Source organism: Thalassophryne amazonica, chromosome 9 (genome assembly GCF_902500255.1).
Source record: "Thalassophryne amazonica chromosome 9, fThaAma1.1, whole genome shotgun sequence".
Taxonomy (NCBI): Eukaryota; Metazoa; Chordata; class Actinopteri; order Batrachoidiformes; family Batrachoididae; genus Thalassophryne; species Thalassophryne amazonica.
This window is the reverse complement of record NC_047111.1, coordinates 3,141,706-3,162,565: the sequence shown is the minus strand read 5'-3', so window position 1 is coordinate 3,162,565 and position 20,860 is coordinate 3,141,706. Positions and strand designations below refer to the sequence as shown.

The 20,860-nt window shown below is 41.0% G+C and overlaps 1 protein-coding gene across 1 annotated transcript in view; it reads left to right on the top strand.

Annotated features, from left to right (window-relative positions):
- Positions 1 to 20,860, top strand: part of vps26c (VPS26 endosomal protein sorting factor C) — an 82,717-nt gene that overhangs the window by 14,499 nt on the left and 47,358 nt on the right. The window contains 1 exon segment of the mRNA XM_034177492.1: positions 18,549 to 18,692. Within this exon segment, the coding sequence (XP_034033383.1) occupies positions 18,549 to 18,692 (144 nt within the window).

Sequence of the window (20,860 nt, the reverse complement as noted above, 5' to 3'; positions counted from 1 at the left end):
AAAGAATTTCAGTTTTCTGTATATTCAGTTTGTATCCAGACAGTGGACCCATTTTCAATCAATCAATCAACTTTTTTCTTATATAGCGCCAAATCACAACAAACAGTTGCCCCAAGGCGCTCCACATTGCAAGGCAAGGCCATACAATAATTATGAAAAACCCCAACGGTCAAAACGACCCCCTATGAGCAAGCACTTGGCCACAGTGGGAAGGAAAAACTCCCTTTTAACAGGAAGAAACCTCCAGCAGAACCAGGCTCAGGGAGGGGCAGTCTTCTGCTGAGACTGGTTGGGGCTGAGGGAAAGAACCAGGAAAAAGAGATCGATCACTAATGATTAAATGCAGAGTGATGCATACGGAGCAAAAAGAGAAAGAAACAGTGCATCATGGGAACCCCCCCACAGTCTACGTCTAAAGCAACATAACCAAGGGATGGTCCAGGGTCACCCGATCCAGCCCTAACTATAAGCCTTAGCGAAAAGGAAAGTTTTAAGCCTAATCTTAAAAGTAGAGAGGGTATCTGTCTCCCTGATCTGAATTGGGAGCTGGTTCCACAGGAGAGGAGCCTGAAAGCTGAAGGCTCTGCCTCCCATTCTACTCTTACAAACCCTAGGAACTACAAGTAAGCCCGCAGTCTGAGAGCGAAGCGCTCTAATGGGGTAATATGGTACTACGAGGTCCCTAAGATAAGATGGGACCTGATTATTCAAAACCTTATAAGTAAGAAGAAGAATTTTAAATTCTATTCTAGCATTAACAGGAAGCCAATGAAGGGAGGCCAACACGGGTGAGATATGCTCTCTCCTGCTAGTCCCCGTCAGTACTCTAGCTGCAGCATTCTGAACCAACTGAAGGCTTTTTAGGGAACTTTTAGGACAACCTGATAATAATGAATTACAATAGTCCAGCCTAGAGGAAACAAATGCATGAATTAGTTTTTCAGCATCACTCTGAGACAAGACCTTTCTGATTTTAGAGATATTGCGTAAATGCAAAAAGGCAGTCCTACATATTTGTTTAATATGCGCTTTGAATGACATATCCTGATCAAAAATAACTCCAAGATTTCTCACAGTATTACTAGAGATCAGGGAAATGCCATCCAGAGTAACGATCTGGTTAGACACCATGCTTCTAAGATTTGTGGGGCCAAGTACAATAACTTCAGTTTTATCTGAGTTTAAAAGCAGGAAATTAGAGGTCATCCATGTCTTTATGTCTGTAAGACAATCCTGCAGTTTAGCTAATTGGTGTGTATCCTCTGGCTTCATGGATAGATAAAGCTGGGTATCATCTGCGTAACAATGAAAATTTAAGCAATACCGTCTAATAATACTGCCCAAGGGAAGCATGTATAAAGTGAATAAAATTGGTCCTAGCACAGAACCTTGTGGAACTCCATAATTAACTTTAGTCTGTGAAGAAGATTCCCCATTTACATGAACAAACTGTAATCTATTAGACAAATATGATTCAAACCACCGCAGCGCAATGCCTTTAATACCTATGGCATGCTCTAATCTCTGTAATAAAATTTTATGGTCAACAGTATCAAAAGCAGCACTGAGGTCCAACAGAACAAGCACAGAGATAAGTCCACTGTCCGAAGCCATAAGAAGATCATTTGTAACCTTCACTAATGCTGTTTCTGTACTATGATGAATTCTAAAACCTGACTGAAACTCTTCAAATAGACCATTCCTCTGCAGGTGATCAGTTAGCTGTTTTACAACTACCCTCTCAAGAATCTTTGAGAGAAAAGGAAGGTTGGAGATTGGCCTATAATTAGCTAAGATAGCTGGGTCAAGTGATGGCTTTTTAAGTAATGGTTTAATTACTGCCACCTTAAAGGCCTGTGGTACATAACCAACTAACAAAGATAGATTGATCATATTTAAGATTGAAGCATTAAATAATGGTAGGACTTCCTTGAGCAGCCTGGCAGGAATGGGGTCTAATAAGCATGTTGATGGTTTGGATGAAGTAACTAATGAAAATAACTCAGACAGAACAATCGGAGAGAAAGAGTCTAACCAAATACCAGCATCACTGAAAGCAGCCAAAGATAACGATACATCTTTGGGATGGTTATGAGTAATTTTTTCTCTAATAGTCAAAATTTTGTTAGCAAAGAAAGTCATGAAGTCATTACTAGATAAAGTTAATGGAATACTCAGCTCAATAGAGCTCTGACTCTTTGTCAGCCTGGCTACAGTGCTGAAAAGAAACCTGGGGTTGTTCTTATTTTCTTCAATTCCCCACTGCAGGGTAGTCCATCAGGGTAAATGTAAATGTTATTAAAAAATGATCAGACAAAAGGGAGTTTTCAGGGAATACTGTTAAGTCTTCTATTTCCATACCATAAGTCAGAACAAGATCTAAAATATGATTAAAGTGGTGGGTGGACTCATTTACTTTTTGAGCAAAGCCGATAGAGTCTAATAATAGATTAAATGCAGTGTTGAGGCTGTCATTCTCAGCATCTGTGTGGATGTTAAAATCGCCCACTATAATTATCTTATCTGAGCTAAGCACTAAGTCAGACAAAAGGTCTGAAAATTCACAGAGAAACTCACAGTAACGACCAGGTGGACGATAGATAATAACAAATAAATCTGGTTTTTGGGACTTCCAATTTGGATGGACAAGACTAAGAGACAAGCTTTCAAATGAATTAAAGCTCTGTCTATGTTTTTGATTAATTAATAAGCTGGAATGGAAGATTGCTGCTAATCCTCCGCCCCGGCCCGTGCTACGAGCATTCTGACAGTTAGTGTGACTCGGTGGTGTTGACTCATTTAAACTAACATATTCATCCTGCTGTAACCAAGTTTCTGTTAGGCAGAATAAATCAATACGTTGATCAATTATTATATCATTTACCAACAGGGACTTAGAAGAAAGAGACCTAATGTTTAATAGACCACATTTAACTGTTTTAGTCTGTGGTGCAGTTGAAGGTGCTATATTATTTTTTCTTTTTGAATTTTTATGCTTAAATAGATTTTTGCTAGTTATTGGTGGTCTGGGAGCAGGCACCGTCTCTACGGGGATGGGGTAATAAGGGGATGGCAGGGGGAGAGAAGCTGCAGAGAGGTGTATAAGACCACAGCTCTGCCTCCTGGTCCCAACGCTAGACAGTCACAGTTTGGAGGATCCCAAAAAATTGGCCAGATTTCTAGAAATGAGAGCTGCTCCCTCTAAAGTGGGATGGATGCCGTCTCTCCTAACAAGACCAGGTTTTCCCCAGAAGCTTTGCCAATTATCAATGAAGCCCACCTCATTTTTTGGACACCACTCAGACAGCCAGCAATTCAAGGAGAACATGCGGCTAAACATGTCACTCCTGGTCTGATTGGGGAGGGGCCCAGAGAAAGCAACAGAGTCCGACATTGTTTTTGCAAAGTTACACACCGATTCAATGTTAATTTTAGTGACCTCCGATTGGCGTAACCGAGTGTCATTACTGCCGATGTGAATTACAATCTTACCAAATTTACGCTTAGCCTTAGCCAGCAATTTCAAATGTCCTTCGATGTCGCCTGCTCTGGCCCCCGGAAGACAATTGACAATGGTTGCTGGTGTCGCTAACTTCACATTTCTCAAAACAGAGTCGCCAATAACCAGAGTTTGATCCTCGGCGAGTGTATCGTCGAGTGGGGAAAAACGGTTAGAGATGTGAACAGGTTGACGGTGTACACGGGGCTTCTGTTTAGGGCTACGCTTCCTCCTCACAGTCACCCAGTCAGCCTGCCTTCCCGACTGCACGGGGTCTGCCAGGGGGGAACTAACGCCGGCTAAGCTACCTTGGTCCGCACCGACTACAGGGGCCTGGCTACCCATTTAATGAAGGAAATCTATTACATTGGGTATAGACGTGTCAGGATTGGTCAGGAATAGTAGGATGTCTTCTGCATAACATGCAATTTTATGTTCTATACTTTTAATTACTATACCTTTGATTGTATTTGTCTGTCTAATATATTGGGCTAATGGTTCCATGTATAAAGCAAATAAAAGTGGGGACCAGGCACAACCCTGTCTCACTCCTCGTTCCACAGTCAGTGTGTTTGTCAAATAGCCATTAATTTTGATTCTTGAGGTTGGGCTATGATAGGGCCCCAATATTTTGTATTATTTGGTCTTCTATTTGAAATGTCTTTAACACTTGGAATAAGTACGGCCAGCTTACTGAATTAAATGCATTTTCGGCATCTAAACTAATTATTACTGCTTTGTTTTTTTGTTTTTGAATGTGATTCATTATGTGCAGGGTTTGTCTTATATTGTCTTGGGTCTGTCGTTTATAAATGAATCCTGTTTGGTCATTATCAATTAAATTTGGCAGTATCCTTTCCATTCTCTTGGACATAATTGAGGTGTATATACGATAGTCCACATTCAAAACTAAAATTGGCCTATATGAAGCACAGTCTAGTAGATCTTTCCCTTCTTTAGGTATAAGTGAGATGATGGCTTCTTTCCAGCTAGGAGGGATTTGAATTTTTTTGAGTGCCCAATTTAATGTTGTTAAAAGCAGTGGTATAAGTGGTTCTTTTAATGCCTTGTACCACTCTGAAGTGAATCCATCAGTCCCTGGGGACTTGTTGTTCTTTAACATTTTAATCGCATTTTGTATTTCCAATATCGTTATTTCCGCTCCTAACTTTTTATTCTGTTCCTTAGACATGGAGGGTAAATTGAGACCACCCAAAAAGGTTTTTATTTCATCTTCTTTACCTGCAGAAATCTTGGAAAAAAGTTTTTTGTAATAATCTTTGAAAGTAGATTGTATTTGATCTTGTTTAGTTAAAATTTCATTATTCTGTTTATTTCTTATTTTAAAGATTGTTGTTTCCGAAGTTTCCAGGCTAGTGTTTTAGAAAATTTAGGCCCACTTTCATAATATTTCTGTTTAGTGAAGAGGATTTTCTTCATTATTTCATGTGATGATATATCATTAATTTTCTCTGATTTTTTTGATTTCCTGAAGCAAGAGAGGATTTTTATATTTGGCTTGTTCAACCTCCAGCAGTTTTAATTTGTCCTGCAGTTCATTTAGCTTTTTCTGTCTTTCTTTTTCGTGGCAGCAATGGCAATAATTTGGCCCCTCATCACCGCTTTTGCTGTGTCCCAAAGGATGGGTGGAGTGGTTTGTCCGTATCATTTTCCTTTAAATATGTCTTAATATTCTCTGTCATTTTTGTTTTAAATAAGGGATCATTGAGCAGACTGGTATTAAACCTCCAAAGTGTATTTTTTCGTTTTTTTTCCCAGTTCTATTGTAATGTAGATTGAGGCATGGTCACTCAGGTCTATTGTTCGTATAGTTGCATTTGTTATTTTTGTTGTATCGTTTTTAAAAATAAAAAAGTAATCTATTCTAGTATAGACTGTGTGTGGATTGGAGAAATGGGTATATTGGCGAGTATTGGGGTTCATTTCCCTCCAAATATCAATTAACCCAATATTTTTTTTTATTGATTTGTGGAATTTACTATGTATTACTTTTGTGGTTACCTTTGAGTTTGATACGTCCAAGGAGGGTTGAATATGTAAGTTGAAGTCACCACCACATATTAGGATTCCCTCAGAGTAGTTGCTTATTAAGTCTAAAACATTAGTGTAGAAAGTGATACCGCTTCCTGGTGGCACATATACATTTAGCAAAGTGATCAAATTTCCATTAATATTCCCTTTAATCAGAATATATCTGCCTTCCTTATCTTTATGTATAAAACTCTGTTCAAATAATAGACTTGAGATCAGAATTGCCACTACTCTTTTATGTTTACCCATGTATGAGGAGGAGTACAATTTAGTATAGCTGAATCTAGTTAATTTTGAATGTTCTATTTCATTTAGATGAGTTTCTTGAAGGTATACGATATCTATCTTTTCTTTTTTTCATTTTCGTTAATATTTTTGACCTTTTGATTGGGCTCAATAAGCCATTGACATTAAAGGATGCTATATGTATTTTTTCAGATGCCATTGATGTACTTGTGTTAATTTCACCTTTGTTATTCTGTCAATATTGTGATACTCTCTAGTCAAATAGAACACATGAACACAGGAACAGTAAATAAGTAGAACATAGTGAAAAAAGAAAGAAAAAGGATTCATGTAAAAAAAAAACAAAACAAAAAAAAAACTGTGAATCCAAAACCCGATCAAAAAACGTTTGAAAGGGAAAAAAAGAAAGTTGGAGGGAAAACCTTGCCCTAGGAAGGGCCCTCCAGGGAGACTTCCTTCAGCAGTTCTCAGTGAAAATGTAAAAAAAATTGGCAGAACCTCTCTCTAAGCTGCTGTGCTCTCCAGCCTATTTCCACTTAACTTCATTCATATATTCCCAAACAAATTTGTATAGCATTTGAACTGGTGTAGAGTGATCAGAAACAAGTTATTATTAGGTTAGTCTCTAGATATTAACATGGAGCTCTTACTTAAATTGAACTGACAGTCAGTTTAAATGGACTGCATTTATATAGCGCTTTTCCATCTGCATCAGATGCTCAAAGCGCTTTACAATTATGCCTCACATTCACCCCGATGTCAGGGTGCTGCCATACAAGGCGCTCACTACACACCGGGAGCAATAGGGGATTAGAGGTCTTGCCCAAGGGCCCTTAGTGATTTTCCAGTCAGGCGGGGATTTGAACCCATGATCTTCTGGACTCAAGCCCAACACCTTAACCACTAGATCATCACCTCCCCTCCCCTAGTTTAAAAGAAAGACTTTAAGAGCTGAACATAATAACACTATATATTTATGCATAACATTGAATATAGTTTAAGTCTCTCATAGAGTGTAACTTAGTTGAAAAAGAAAAATGTTACATAGGTAACCATATCCATAGAAAAAAAACACGCACAAGTTTCAAATTTGTCAGTAAACTGAGCCCATGAGTGCGCTTTGCTGGGTTATAAAGTCACATTCTACTTCTCTGAACTCAGTATCTTCTTAACGAATTCCTCTGCTTCCTTCGGTGTTTTAAGAGAGTATTTTTTACCTTCAAATGTTACCAAAAGAGTAGCAGGAAATGCAAAGCCGAATCGGAGGTTCCTTCTCTTAAACTCCTCACAGACGTGACGAAATTCTGCGTGTTGCTGGCACACTCCATCTGCCAGGTCTGGCGTGAAGAAAACTCTCCCATTTCTGTAAAAGAGATCTTTCTTGGTCCGTGCGGCCTGCAGTACACGTTCCCTGTCCCAATGATTCAGGAAATGCATGATCAGTGGCCTGGGTGGGTCTGTTTCTCTTCTTTTTTTGCCCCAGTCTGTGCGCTGTCTCTATCGTGAAAGTGGGGGGGGCGTAACTCGGAGCCCAGTCAGAATCTCTGGGATAATGCGCTCGAGAAAATCTTCAGTATCCTCTCCCCTTTCCTCAGATTCTGGGATCCCATGAAGTATTAGATTCCCCCTGCGTCCTCTCGATTCAAGATCCAGAAGTTTCCTCTTCATAATATTGTTTTCAGCCTGCAGAGATTTCACCTCAGCTTTCAACTCAGTCAGCCTGTCTGTGTTGTCCGAAATACGTTGCTCCGTCTCGGTTACACGCTGATCACACCCACCCAGGTCTCCTTTTAGCTCTTTTATCTCCGCGTTAATTTGGTCAAATCTCGCATTGTATTCTGTCTCTAGTTCAGCTTTGATGGACACCATTTCTGCCTTGAGCTCGACCAGCATAGCCATGATTTTGTCCAGCGCCATATCTTTCGTCACCTCTTCCCCAGCCACAGGCTCGGATGCAGGAGGCCCCTCATTCCTGAGTCCGCTGCGTGGAGACGTGTGCTCCGTCATGTTAACGTTAGCTTGTGGGGCTAACTTCTCTCGGAGGCTGGAGTCCGTCAGTTTAGGCTGCCTGGATGTCATTGAAGTTTTTGCTTTCATAGACTTCCTCAAGCTTGCCATACCACAGTACGTGTCGTTCCTGTATTTTCTGTTTTTTTTTTCGGGAATAATGAGGATTTTTGTTCAGTTTCAGTGGAGAGACACAGATGTGCGACCAGTTACACCCGCGCCATCTTGGAACCCCCGAGAGGATCTTCTTTCAGAAACTGTTTGTCAGTGTGGCCGGGGACGGAGCTGTGACTTCCCCAGTCTGAGGGGATTGCTGAGCCACATACTCCGGGCGGAGAGAGACAGTAGCCGGCTCCTGGGCGAATAGCCTCTCCCAGTCAAAACTGTGTTTTTTATAAACAGACAAACACACTGCTTCGCTTTAAATGCGCAATAAGCTGTTTCAGATGATCAGCATGGACCGTTTTTCTCCTAAAAGGCTTTATTTCACTCTGTGTGTCATGTTGAAAAGTGGTAGCTTTTGTGCTAATTTGATTAGCACTTACACGGCCTGTGCACGTGTCTGTGCATGCTCTAGTATTTATTTATTTTTTTTTTTTATATAGCGCCAAATCACAACAAACAGTTGCCCCAAGGCGTTTTATATTGTAAGGCAAGGCCATACAATAATTATGTAAAACCCCAACGGTCAAAACGACCGTTAGTCTTTTTCTGTTTGTTTTTCTGGGGACATTACAGCACCACACACAGGCCTGGCATATGTACTACAACGTTAAACGAAGCTTTGAGCCTCGGTGCCGGCGTGCCTCCTCCCCAGATGTGCCAGCGATCGCTGTGCCCCGCACAGGCTGTGGTCCCGCCAAGACGAAACAAAAAATGCAGCGAGATTGTCCTCTGATCATCTGGCTTCATGTAACACTTGCATTTTGTCATGTTTTTTGTCATCTGGATATACACAGGATAAAATAAAGAGCTGAAGTTGTTTATGTGAAATTTCCCGCAAAAGCGGGTTTGCACACCGTTAGATTATCACCAAGTCACCTACTAAAATATCATGAGATGACAGTATAACGGTGTGGCGCCGTTGTTCCATTGTCTGGAGAGAACCCTGTGTATGTACAGATGGGGACCTCTGAGCGCACGCAGCACAGCAAGGCGCCTCCCAGCTGATCACCGGCCAGGGACTCACTGATAGCTGGAAATGATGGCTCATTGCACACGACGTGTCACATTAAAAACAAAGAGACTACATCCAGGGCAGGTATATAAATAAGTACTACAATAACTGTATACACAATTACAGGCCAAATAACTAAAATGAATGACCACATAACACAGAAACAGAAAGTGACACTTTCGTCTGGGTGCTGAACGAGCAGGGGGGCATGGCTGGCTGGCAACAGCAGCCGCTGTTGAGACCTCTGGTTCTGGATGTCACAGCTGGTGAACATGTACCGTGTTTTGAAGGTCATGACCTTACAACTGTCCACCATGATGTGTGTGTGTGTGTGTGTTTGCTGTCCTCACATGGAAATGCATAAAAACATATTGCTTTTGCTATGGGCTGGAGTGAGCGCACAGCGTGCACATTGACAGGCTGTCCCAGGTGAAATGGACCGTCAGATCATGTGAACATGCAGCAGGCGATATGAATGTCACTGATGTGAGCTATGTTCCACATGACACGGTGTCTGTCCTACGGTGCGCCGCTCACAGGACATGCTTGTCAGGGCAGGATACGCGCATGGGTCCGGCCCGACATACCCTGGAGTCCGGTCGCTGCCCAGCGTAGTGCGCTGTACTGCAGCTCAGCTGGAGAACACACAATGCACATGTGTGGGTGGCTGCTCATGCCCTCATCACGTGCTGATAATTACACACCAACACGCTCACATGAGGACTGGTGTGGCAGACCAAATGGACCGTCCCTAAAAATCATCAATGTATGTCCAGATTTCTTGTTTCGTTTTGGCTTTGGTGTCCTTCATCAGTGCTGTGTGACTGGGGCTTTACCAAGGCAGCGTCTCTACATCTGCAGTTGGTCCTCGGACGCTGAACTGTGGCTGCTTACTGCCCCTAGTGGTCGTATTGTGTCTAACTGTAATTAGGATGGTTAAATGCAGAGGACAATACATACAGTTGTAGGTACATATACTTTGACAACGGCTCTATTCTTTGTTCTCTTTGCTCATTCCAGTTAGCCATCAAAAACACTTTTCTGAGATTTTGTAATGCCCTTTTCTCGGGCCAGGGTTCAAATTAGCTCTGTTGATCCGAGCTAACCACAGCCAGTTTCGTGAACATGAAAGCCATTCCGTCCTTAATCCTTGATGTGTAATGATGGTCAGAATGACAAAAATCTTCTTGAAATCTTGCCTACATCTCCAATAGTTTGTACACCCCAATGGCATGCATGATCTAAACATTGTCTCACTTTAGAAATAACTGGCACTTCAAGGCTGTTTTTATGTTTTCTGCCCATCAATATGGAAGCACACTAAGAATCATGAGTAACCACACCAGAATGGAAAATGGTGGTACCATAAAAACTGGTACTATGTATCACTGTATACAACTTTTCTTGTAGTCAAAGATACACTTTTTACTTAGGAAAAAAAAATCACTTTCTAGGGTTATATCTTGTTGAGATATAACGGAGAACACTGATTTTTCTAAGTAAGAATTGTATGTCAAGAATCTACCAGAATGCACCAAAATGCACCAGTTTAAAAACGGTTTCGGTGGGGGGGCATGCTTGCAGACTAGAGCCCGACCGATATATTGACCGATATAAGCCCTTTGCAAATTACTCACTAACGGCCAAAATTTTGACGATAAAATGCCGATAATTTCTCATAAACAGAACAGTTACTGAAATGTTTGTGTCGGCAATGTAAAATGTCCTTGCACCGTTTGTCCAGTAGATGGAGCTCTGAGTCCATTCAACTGAGAGCTGCTTACACCCCTGCTTAAATGTGTTCATCACCGGCCCCCGTAGTGTGCCATCACACTGCACTGATCAGCTGACAAAAGCATACAAGTAAGTTTATAAGGATCTATATCCTTATCCTGAACCCATATCTAAGTTGCAGCAACAAGAGGTACAAGATCAGATGTATTTCACAACTGTTTTTAAGGATATGTATTTGCTAATTTCACAAAGGTTTAATTCTTGATTGCATTTTTTGAACTTGAAAATTCTTCTCTGTTATAAAGTTAATCAATATAAGTAGAGTCCGACTGATATGGATTTTTTGAGTCCGATGCCGATAATGATATTTGGATGAAAAAAAATGCCAATAATCAATAAATCGGCTGATTTGCTGATAGCTGATAAATCAGCCGATATTATTATTATTATTATTATTTTTTTTTTTTTAATTAATAGAATGTTCTTTTTGGACCCTTAACAAATAAGGTATGAGCTAAAAGCTGAAGCTTTGTCCTCATATTGATTAACTTTATAACAGAGAAGAATTTTCAAGTTCAAAAAATGCAATTGGAGCAGTTAGGGGGCTACTCAAATGGGTCAACCTATAAGATATCACTCCTGAAAATGATCTTTGCCATATCACATGAGGTAAATCTACCCTAAGATTGGATTTTGGAAAACCATGTGATGGAGAACCAATTCCAATTTGACACTCACATTGCGCACGTCATCACACATCTTCTATTAGGAGTACCAAGATGGCCGACGGTGGATCAAAAGTCCACCGAGTTAACTTTTCAGCAAAAAAGTACGTTTCTATCTCATATCATTAAAAAGTTATTTACAATTTAGTAAAGCTTGGTCCCAGCCATCGTATACGACGGCGTCAGCCCCAGAGGGTTAATGGCGAACGGCAGTAATTCCCATAACCCTTCCAGATGACCAGTGAATCTGAATGTTTCAACCTCTTAGCAGTAAACGAAAGTTTTTCATGCTAGAAATAAGGTCTACACAACGTGGGCTTACTAAAAAGCGTGACCGACGCAATGAAGCACATTTGACACATTACTACATAAACTGAGTTAATCAAACTGAGTTGAACTGAAACGGGACAAATGTGGGGTGAATGTAATCGCAAAGTTATTACAAACAACATCCTTATAAACTTACTTGTATGCTTTTGTCAGCTGATCAGTGCAGTGTGACGGCGGGGGCCGGTGATGAACACATTTAAGCAGGGGTGTAAGCAGCTCTCAGTTGAATGGAGTCAGAGCTCCATCTACTGGATAAATGGTGCTTGGACATTTTACATTGCCGACACAAACATTATTTCAGTAACTGTTCTGTTTATGAGAAGTTATCGGCGTTGTATTGGTAAAATTTTGGCCGATAGTGAGTACTTTGAAAAGGGCTTCTATCGGCCGATATACCGGTCAGGCTCTAAATATGAAGACAAATCTTCAGCTTTTAGCTCATACCTTTTTTGTTAAGGGTCCAACAAAGAACATTTTATTCATTTACTGGTGGTTGGCTCTCACTGCGGTATTGTATCACTTCCTGTTCCGGAGCACAGTGGCGTTTTGCTGTATCTGTTAGCTGTTTAATCTGCGCAGTTAGATTGATCTAGTTAACTAGATAACGATTTGTTTCACAGTGTAATCTTCACGTGCCTTAACTAAAGCACTCCCTCTGCTGAATCACCTCTAAATTATTTACACGTTATTCACTTTGCGTGTTTTTAGGAATCCGCTAGCTTAGCGCAGCTACTAGCTCTTAGCCGGTTTAGCATGGCGGCTTCTCCTGTCTCTCCCGCACTTTTCTGCTCTGGGTGTGAAATGTTTAGTTATTCCTCGGCCTCCTTTAGTAGTAATGGTACTTGTAATAAGTGTAGCTTATTCGTAGCTTTGGAGGCCAGGCTGGGCGAATTGGAGACTCGGCTCCGCACCGTGGAAAATTCTACAGCTAGCCAGGCCCCTGTAGTCGGTGCGGACCAAGGTAGCTTAGCCGCCGTTAGTTTCCCTCTGGCAGATCCCGAGCAGCCGGGAAAGCAGGCCGACTGGGTGACTGTGAGGAGGAAGCGTAGCCCTAAACAGAAGCCTTGTGTACACCGCCAACCTGTTCACATTTCTAACCGTTTTTCCCCACTCGGTGACACACCCGCCGAGGAACAAACTCTGGTTATTGGCGACTCTGTTTTGAGAAATGTGAAGTTAGCGACGCCAGCAACCATAGTCAGTTGTCTTCTGGGGGCCAGAGCAAGGCGACATTGAAGGAAATTTGAAACTGCTGGCTAAGGCTAAGCGTAAATTTGGTAAGATTGTAATTCACGTCGGCAGTAATGACACCCGGTTACGCCAATCGGAGGTCAATAAAATTAACATTGAATCGGTGTGTAACTTTGCAAAAACAATGTCGGACTCTTTTTTAGAGGAGCTACAGCATCCAAAGTTGTCTTCAATGAGGATGTAAAACTATTGACGAGATACTCTATCTCACTTACAGAGTTTAGGTAGCTACTCTGCACTGTGTTGGTATATGGCATTAGGGAACATAAAGAAGGAAACATATCCTTAAACCTAGTTACAGCGCTTTCTGAAAGACTTCTAGTGTAATGAAACTTATTCCCCACTGCTGGGTAGTCCATCAGAGTAAATGTAAATGTTATTAAGAAATGATCAGACAGAAGGGAGTTTTCAGGGAATACTGTTAAGTCTTCTATTTCCATACCATAAGTCAGAACAAGATCTAAGATATGATTAAAGTGGTGGGTGGACTCATTTACATTTTGAGCAAAGCCAATTGAGTCTAATAATAGATTAAATGCAGTGTTGAGGCTGTCATTCTCAGCATCTGTGTGGATGTTAAAATCGCCCACTATAATTATCTTATCTGAGCTAAGCACTAAGTCAGACAAAAGTTCTGAAAATTCACAGAGAAACTCACAGTAATGACCAGGAGGACGATAGATAATAACAAATAAAACTGGTTTTTGGGACTTCCAATTTGGATGGACAAGACTAAGAGTCAAGCTTTCAAATGAATTAAAGCTCTGTCTGGGTTTTTGATTAATTAATAACCTGGAATGGAAGATTGCTGCTAATCCTCCGCCTCGGCCCATGCTACGAGCGTTCTGGCAGTTAGTGTGACTCGGGGGTGTTGACTCATTTAAACTAACATATTCATCCTGCTGTAACCAGGTTTCTGTAAGGCAGAATAAATCAATATGTTGATCAATTATTATATCATTTACCAACAGGGACTTAGAAGAGAGAGACCTAATGTTTAATAGACCACATTTAACTGTTTTAGTCTGTGGTGCAGTTGAAGGTGCTATATTATTTTTTCTTTTTGAATTTTTATGCTTAACAGATTTTTGCTGGTTATTGGTAGTCTGGGAGCAGGCACCGTCTCTACGGGGATGGGGTAATGAGGGGATGGCAGGGGGAGAGAAGCTGCAGAGAGGTGTGTAAGACTACAACTCTGCTTCCTGGTCCCAACCCTGGATAGTCACGGTTTGGAGGATTTAAGAAAATTGGCCAGATTTCTAGAAATGAGAGCTGCTCCATCCAAAGTGGGATGGATGCCGTCTCTCCTAACAAGACCAGGTTTTCCCCAGAAGCTTTGCCAATTATCTATGAAGCCCACCTCATTTTTTGGACACCACTCAGACAGCCAGCAATTCAAGGAGAACATGCGGCTAAACATGTCACTCCCGGTCTGATTGGGGAGGGGCCCAGAGAAAACTACAGAGTCCGACATTGTTTTTGCAAAGTTACACACCGATTTAGTGTTAATTTTAGTGACCTCCGATTGGCGTAACCGGGTGTCATTACTGCCGACGTGAATTACAATCTTACCAAATTTACGCTTAGCCTTAGCCAGCAGTTTCAAATTTCCTTCAATGTCGCCTGCTCTGGCCCCCGGAAGACAATTGACTATGGTTGCTGGTGTCGCTAACTTCACATTTCGCAAAACAGAGTCGTCAATAACCAGAGTTTGATCCTCGGCGGGTGTGTCGTCGAGTGGGGAAAAAACGGTTAGAGATGTGAACGGGTTGGCGGTTTACACGGGGCTTCTGTTTAGGGCTACGCTTCCTCCTCACAGTCACCCAGTCAGCCTGCTTTCCCGGCTGCTCGGGATCTGCCAGGGGGTAACTAACGGCGGCTAAGCTACCTTGGTCCGCACCGACTACAGGGGCCTGGCTAGCTGTAGAATTTTCCACGGTGCGGAGCCGAGTCTCCAATTCACCCAGCCTGGCCTCCAAAGCTACGAATAAGCTACACTTATTACAAGTACCGTAACTGCTAAAGGAGGCCGAGGAATAACTAAACATTTCACACCCAGAGCAGAAAAGTGCGGGAGAGACAGAAGCCGCCATGCTAAATCGGCTAAGAGCTAGTAGCTACGCTAAGCTAGCGGATTCCTAAAAACACGCAAAGTGAATAATGTGTAAATAATTTAGAGGTGATTCAGCAGAAGGAGTGCTTTAGTTAAGGCACGTAAAGATTACACTGGGAAACAAATCGTAATCTAGATAACTAGATCAATCTAACTGCGCAGATTAAACAGCTAACAGATACAGAAAAACACCGCTGTGCTCCGGAACAGGAAGTGATACAATACCGCAGTGAGAGCCAACCACCAGTAGAGGCAAGCAAGAGCCTATAACTCACAAACTCGCAGCTTAAAGCAGATAACCCGTAAGTTGGAGAGGAAATGGCGTCTCACTAATTTAGAAGATCTTCACTTAGCCTGGAAAAAGAGTCTGTTGCTCTATAAAAAAGCCCTCTGTGAAGCTAGGACATCTTAGTACTCATCACTAATTGAAGAAAATAAGAACAACCCCAGGTTTCTTTTCAGCACTGTAGCCAGGCTGACAAAGAGTCAGAGCTCTATTGAGCCGAGTATTCCTTTAACTTTAACTAGTAATGACTTCATGACTTTCTTTGCTAATAAAATTTTAACTATTGGAGAAAAAATTACTCATAACCATCCCAAAGACGTATCGTTATCTTGGGCTGCTTTCAGTGATGCCGGTATTTGGTTAGACTCTTTCTCTCAGGTTGTTCTGTCTGAGTTATTTTCATTAGTTACTTCATCCAAACCATCAACATGTCTATTGGACCCCATTCCTACCAGGCTGCTCAAGGAAGCCCTACCATTATTTAATGCTTCGATCTTAAATATGATCAATCTATCTTTATTAGTTGGCTATGTACCACAGGCTTTTAAGGTGGCAGTAATTAAACCATTACTTAAAAAGCCATCACTTGACCCAGCTATCTTAGCTAATTATAGGCCAATCTCCAACCTTCCTTTTCTCTCAAAAATTCTTGAAAGGGTAGTTGTAAAACAGCTAACTGATCATCAGCAGAGGAATGGTCTATTTGAAGAGTTTCAGTCAGGTTTTAGAATTCATCATAGTACAGAAACAGCATTAGTGAAGGTTACAAATGATCTTCTTATGGCCTCGGACAGTGGACTCATCTCTGTGCTTGTTCTGTTAGACCTCAGTGCTGCTTTTGATACTGTTGACCATAAAATTTTATTACAGAGATTAGAGCATGCCATAGGTATTAAAGGCACTGCGCTGCGGTGGTTTGAATCATATTTATCTAATAGATTACAATTTGTTCATGTAAATGGGGAATCTTCTTCACAGACTAAGGTTAATTATGGAGTTCCACAAGGTTCTGTGCTAGGACCAATTTTATTCACTTTATACATGCTTCCCTTAGGCAGTATTATTAGACGGCATTGCTTAAATTTCATTGTTACGCAGATGATACCCAGCTTTATCTATCCATGAAGCCAGACGACACACACCAATTAGCTAAACTGCAGGATTGTCTTACAGACATAAAGACATGGATGACCTCTAATTTCCTGCTTTTAAACTCAGATAAAACTGAAGTTATTGTACTTGGCCCCACAAATCTTAGAAACATGGTGTCTAACCAGATCCTTACTCTGGATGGCATTACCCTGACCTCTAGTAATACTGTGAGAAATCTTGGAGTCATTTTTGATCAGGATATGTCATTCAAAGCGCATATTAAACAAATATGCAAGACTGCTTTTTTGCATTTACGCAATATCTCTAAAATTAGAAAGGTCTTGTCTCAGAGTGATGCTGAAAAACTAATTCATGCATTTATTTCCTCTAGGCTGGACTATTGTAATTCATTATTATCAGGTTGTCCTAAAAGTTCCCTGAAAAGCCTTCAGTTAATTCAAAATGCTGCAGCTAGAGTACTGACGGGGACTAGAAGGAGAGAGCATATCTCATCCATATTGGCCTCTCTTCATTGTCTTCCTGTTAATTCTAGAATAGAATTTAAAATTCTTCTTCTTACTTATAAGGTTTTGAATAATCAGGTCCCTTCTTATCTTAGGGACCTCATAGTACCATATCACCCCAATAGAGCGCTTCGCTCTCAGACTGCAGGCTTACTTGTAGTTCCTAGGGTTTGTAAGAGTAGAATGGGAGGTAGAGCCTTCAGCTTTCAGGCTCCTCTCCTGTGGAACCAGCTCCCAATTCGGATCAGGGAGACAGACACCCTCTCTACTTTTAAGATTAGGCTTAAAACTTTCCTTTTTGCTAAAGCTTATAGTTAGGGCTGGTATTAGGTGACCCTGAACCATCCCTTAGTTATGCTGCTATAGACTTAGACTGCTGGGGGGTTCCCATAATGCACTGAGTGTTTCTTTCTCTTTTTGCTCTGTATGCACCACTCTGCATTTAATCATTAGTGATTGATCTCTGCTCCCCTCCACAGCATGTCTTTTTCCTGGTTCTCTCCCTCAGCCCCAACCAGTCCCAGCAGAAGACTGCCCCTCCCTGAGCCTGGTTCTGCTGGAGGTTTCTTCCTGTTAAAAGGGAGTTTTTCCTTCCCACTGTCGCCAAGTGCTTGCTCACAGGGGGTCGTTTTGACCTTTGGGGTTTTTACATAATTATTGTATGGCATTGCCTTACAATATAAAGCGCCTTGGAGCAACTGTTTGTTGTGATTTGGCGCTATATAAATAAAATTGATTGAAAATTGATTGATTGATTTAAAAAAAAAAAATAATAATAATATCGGCTGATTTGTCGGCTATCAGCAAATCAGCCGATATATCGGTTATCAGCATTTTTTTTCATCCAAATATCATTATCGGCATCGGCCTCAAAAATCCATATCGGTCGGGCTCTATTGCGGACTCCCCTAGAGGACTTTGCACCTTTTGATGCTCGTGTTGTGCTGCTTTACCGCACAATCAGTCCATCACCAAAAAAGTTTCAATCAAAAACTTTTTCTCTCACCGGTCAGCAGCATGTCTGTAGTCAGAGGAACCCAAAACTAAACTTGGCACAGCTGGCAAACATTTTCAGAGCAGCACATTCACTGTGACGAGCTCGAATGCACCTCCACGGGGGTTTTTAGTTATTTTTAACATCTTTTGTCACGGTGGCTGTAATTTAGTGCTCACTAAACGATCTGTGACTTGGCAGTGGCCAGAAATGTGTTTGTCAGTGTGCAAGAAATTAGGTGTCAGATGTTGCTGCTTTAAGGTAAGAAGTTAAAAAGAAGAACCAGTTAGCACTCAGCAGGGACACCAGGAAGAAGGCAAAATCATTGTTATCATTGTAAAATAAAAATAAAAAGCTAGTTGAAGACAAAACATCACACAACAGTGTTGGAGGTGATGAGATTGAAGTGTGTGATTTCAGTGCCAGAGCTGCTTAGTGCTTTGTTACCTCAGGTGTCTGCTCCACGATGTCACAGAATTCAGGCAGAACTTTTTTTTTTCTCTCCTTTCTTTGTGTAGGAGGTGGTGGCTGGTGTCATTGTGTTGGTGTGTAAGGAGGTGCTGCAGCATCATGGCATCTCTCTGACCATGGAGGGGCTGGTTAACCTACAGCTGAGTTCCAAGAGTGTTGGTGTCTTTGAGGCTTTTTACAACTCTGTCAAGGTGAACCCAGTGCTCACACAGCCAGCAACAGATCGAGTCATGATTTCATTTCTGACATTATCTAAATACAATAGAATAGAACCTTTATTGTCATTATACATATGCATAGCAGGATTTTTTTTCTCAGTGTAATGGGATGGAAAAATCACCTTAAAAAGCCGGGGGTTCAAGAGATACATACAGTAGTGTTCAGAATAATAGTAGTGCTACGTGACTAAAAAGATTAATCCAGGTTTTGAGTATATTTCTTATTGTTACATGGGAAACAAGGTACCAGTAGATTCAGTAGATTCTCACAAATCCAACAAGACCAAGCATTCATGATATGCACACTCTTAAGGCTATGAAATTGGGTTATTAGTAAAAAAAAGTAGAAAAGGGGGTGTTCATAATAATAGTAGCATCTGCTGTTGACACTCAAAACTATTATGTTCAAACTGCTTTTTTACCAATCCTGTGAATCACTAAACTAGTATTTAGTTGTATAACCACAGTTTTTCATGATTTCTTCACATCTGCGAGGCATTAATTTTGTTGGTTTGGAACCAAGATTTTGCTCGTTTACTAGTGTGCTTGGGGTCATTGTCTTGTTGAAACACCCATTTGAAGGGCATGTCCTCTTCAGCATAAGGCAACATGACCTCTTCAAGTATTTTGACATATCCAAACTGATCCATGATACCTGGTATGCGATATATAGGCCCAACACCATAGTAGGAGAAACATGCCCATATCATGATGCTTGCACCACCATGCTTCACTGTCTTCACTGTGAACTGTGGCTTGAGTTCAGAGTTTGGGGGTCGTCTCACAAACTGTCTGCAGCCCTTGGACCCAAAAGAACAATTTTACTCTCATCAGCCTGTAGCCAGGCTGACAAAGAGTCAGAGCTCTATTGAGCTGAGTATTCCATTAACTTTAACTAGTAATGACTTCATGACTTTCTTTGCTAACAAAATTTTAACTATTAGAGAAAAAATTACTCATAACCATCCCAAGACGTATCGTTATCTTTGGCTGCTTTCAGTGATGCCTGTATTTGGTTAGACTCTTTCTCTCCGATTGTTCTGTCTGAGTTATTTTCATTAGTTACTTCTTCCAAACCATCAACATGTTTATTAGACCCCATTCCTACCAGGCTGCTCAAGGAAGCCCTACCATTATTTAATGCTTCGATCTTAAATATGATCAATCTATCTTTGTTAGTTGGCTATGCACCACAGGCTTTTAAGGTGGCAGTAATTAAACCATTACTTAAAAAGCCATCACTTGACCCAGCTATCTTAGCTAATTATAGGCAAATCTCCAACCTTCCTTTTCTCTCAAAAATTCTTGAAAGGGTAGTTGTAAAACAGCTAACTGATCATCTGCAGAGGAATGGTCTATTTGAAGAGTTTCAGTCAGGTTTTAGAATTCATCATAGTACAGAAACAGCATTAGTGAAGGTTACAAATGATCTTCTTATGGCCTCGGACAGTGGACTCATCTCTGTGCTTGTTCTGTTAGACCTCAGTGCTGCTTTTGATACTGTTGACCATAAAATTTTATTACAGAGATTAGAGCATGCCATAGGTATTAAAGGCACTGCGCTGCGGTGGTTTGAATCATATTTGTCTAATAGAGTACAATTTGTTCATGTAAATGGGGAATCTTCTTCACAGACTAAGGTTAATTATGGAATTCCACAAGGTTCTGTGCTAGGACCAATTTTATTCACTTTATACATGCTTCCCTTAGGCAGTATTATTAGACGGCATTGCTTAAATTTTCATTGTTACGCAGATGATACCCAGCTTTATCTATCCATGAAGCCAGAGGACACACACCAATTAGCTAAACTGCAGGATTGTCTTACAGACATAAAGACATGGATGACCTCTAATTTCCTGCTTTTAAACTCAGATAAAACTGAAGTTATTGTACTTGGCCCCACAAATCTTAGAAACATGGTGTCTAACCAGATCCTTACTCTGGATGGCATTACCCTGACCTCTAGTAATACTGTGAGAAAATCTTGGAGTCATTTTTATCAGGATATGTTATTCAAAGCCCATATTAAACAAATATGTAGGACTGCTTTTTGCATTTATGCAATATCTCTAAAATTAGAAAGGTCTTGTCTCAGAGTGATGCTGAAAAACTAATTCATGCATTTATTTCCTCTAGAC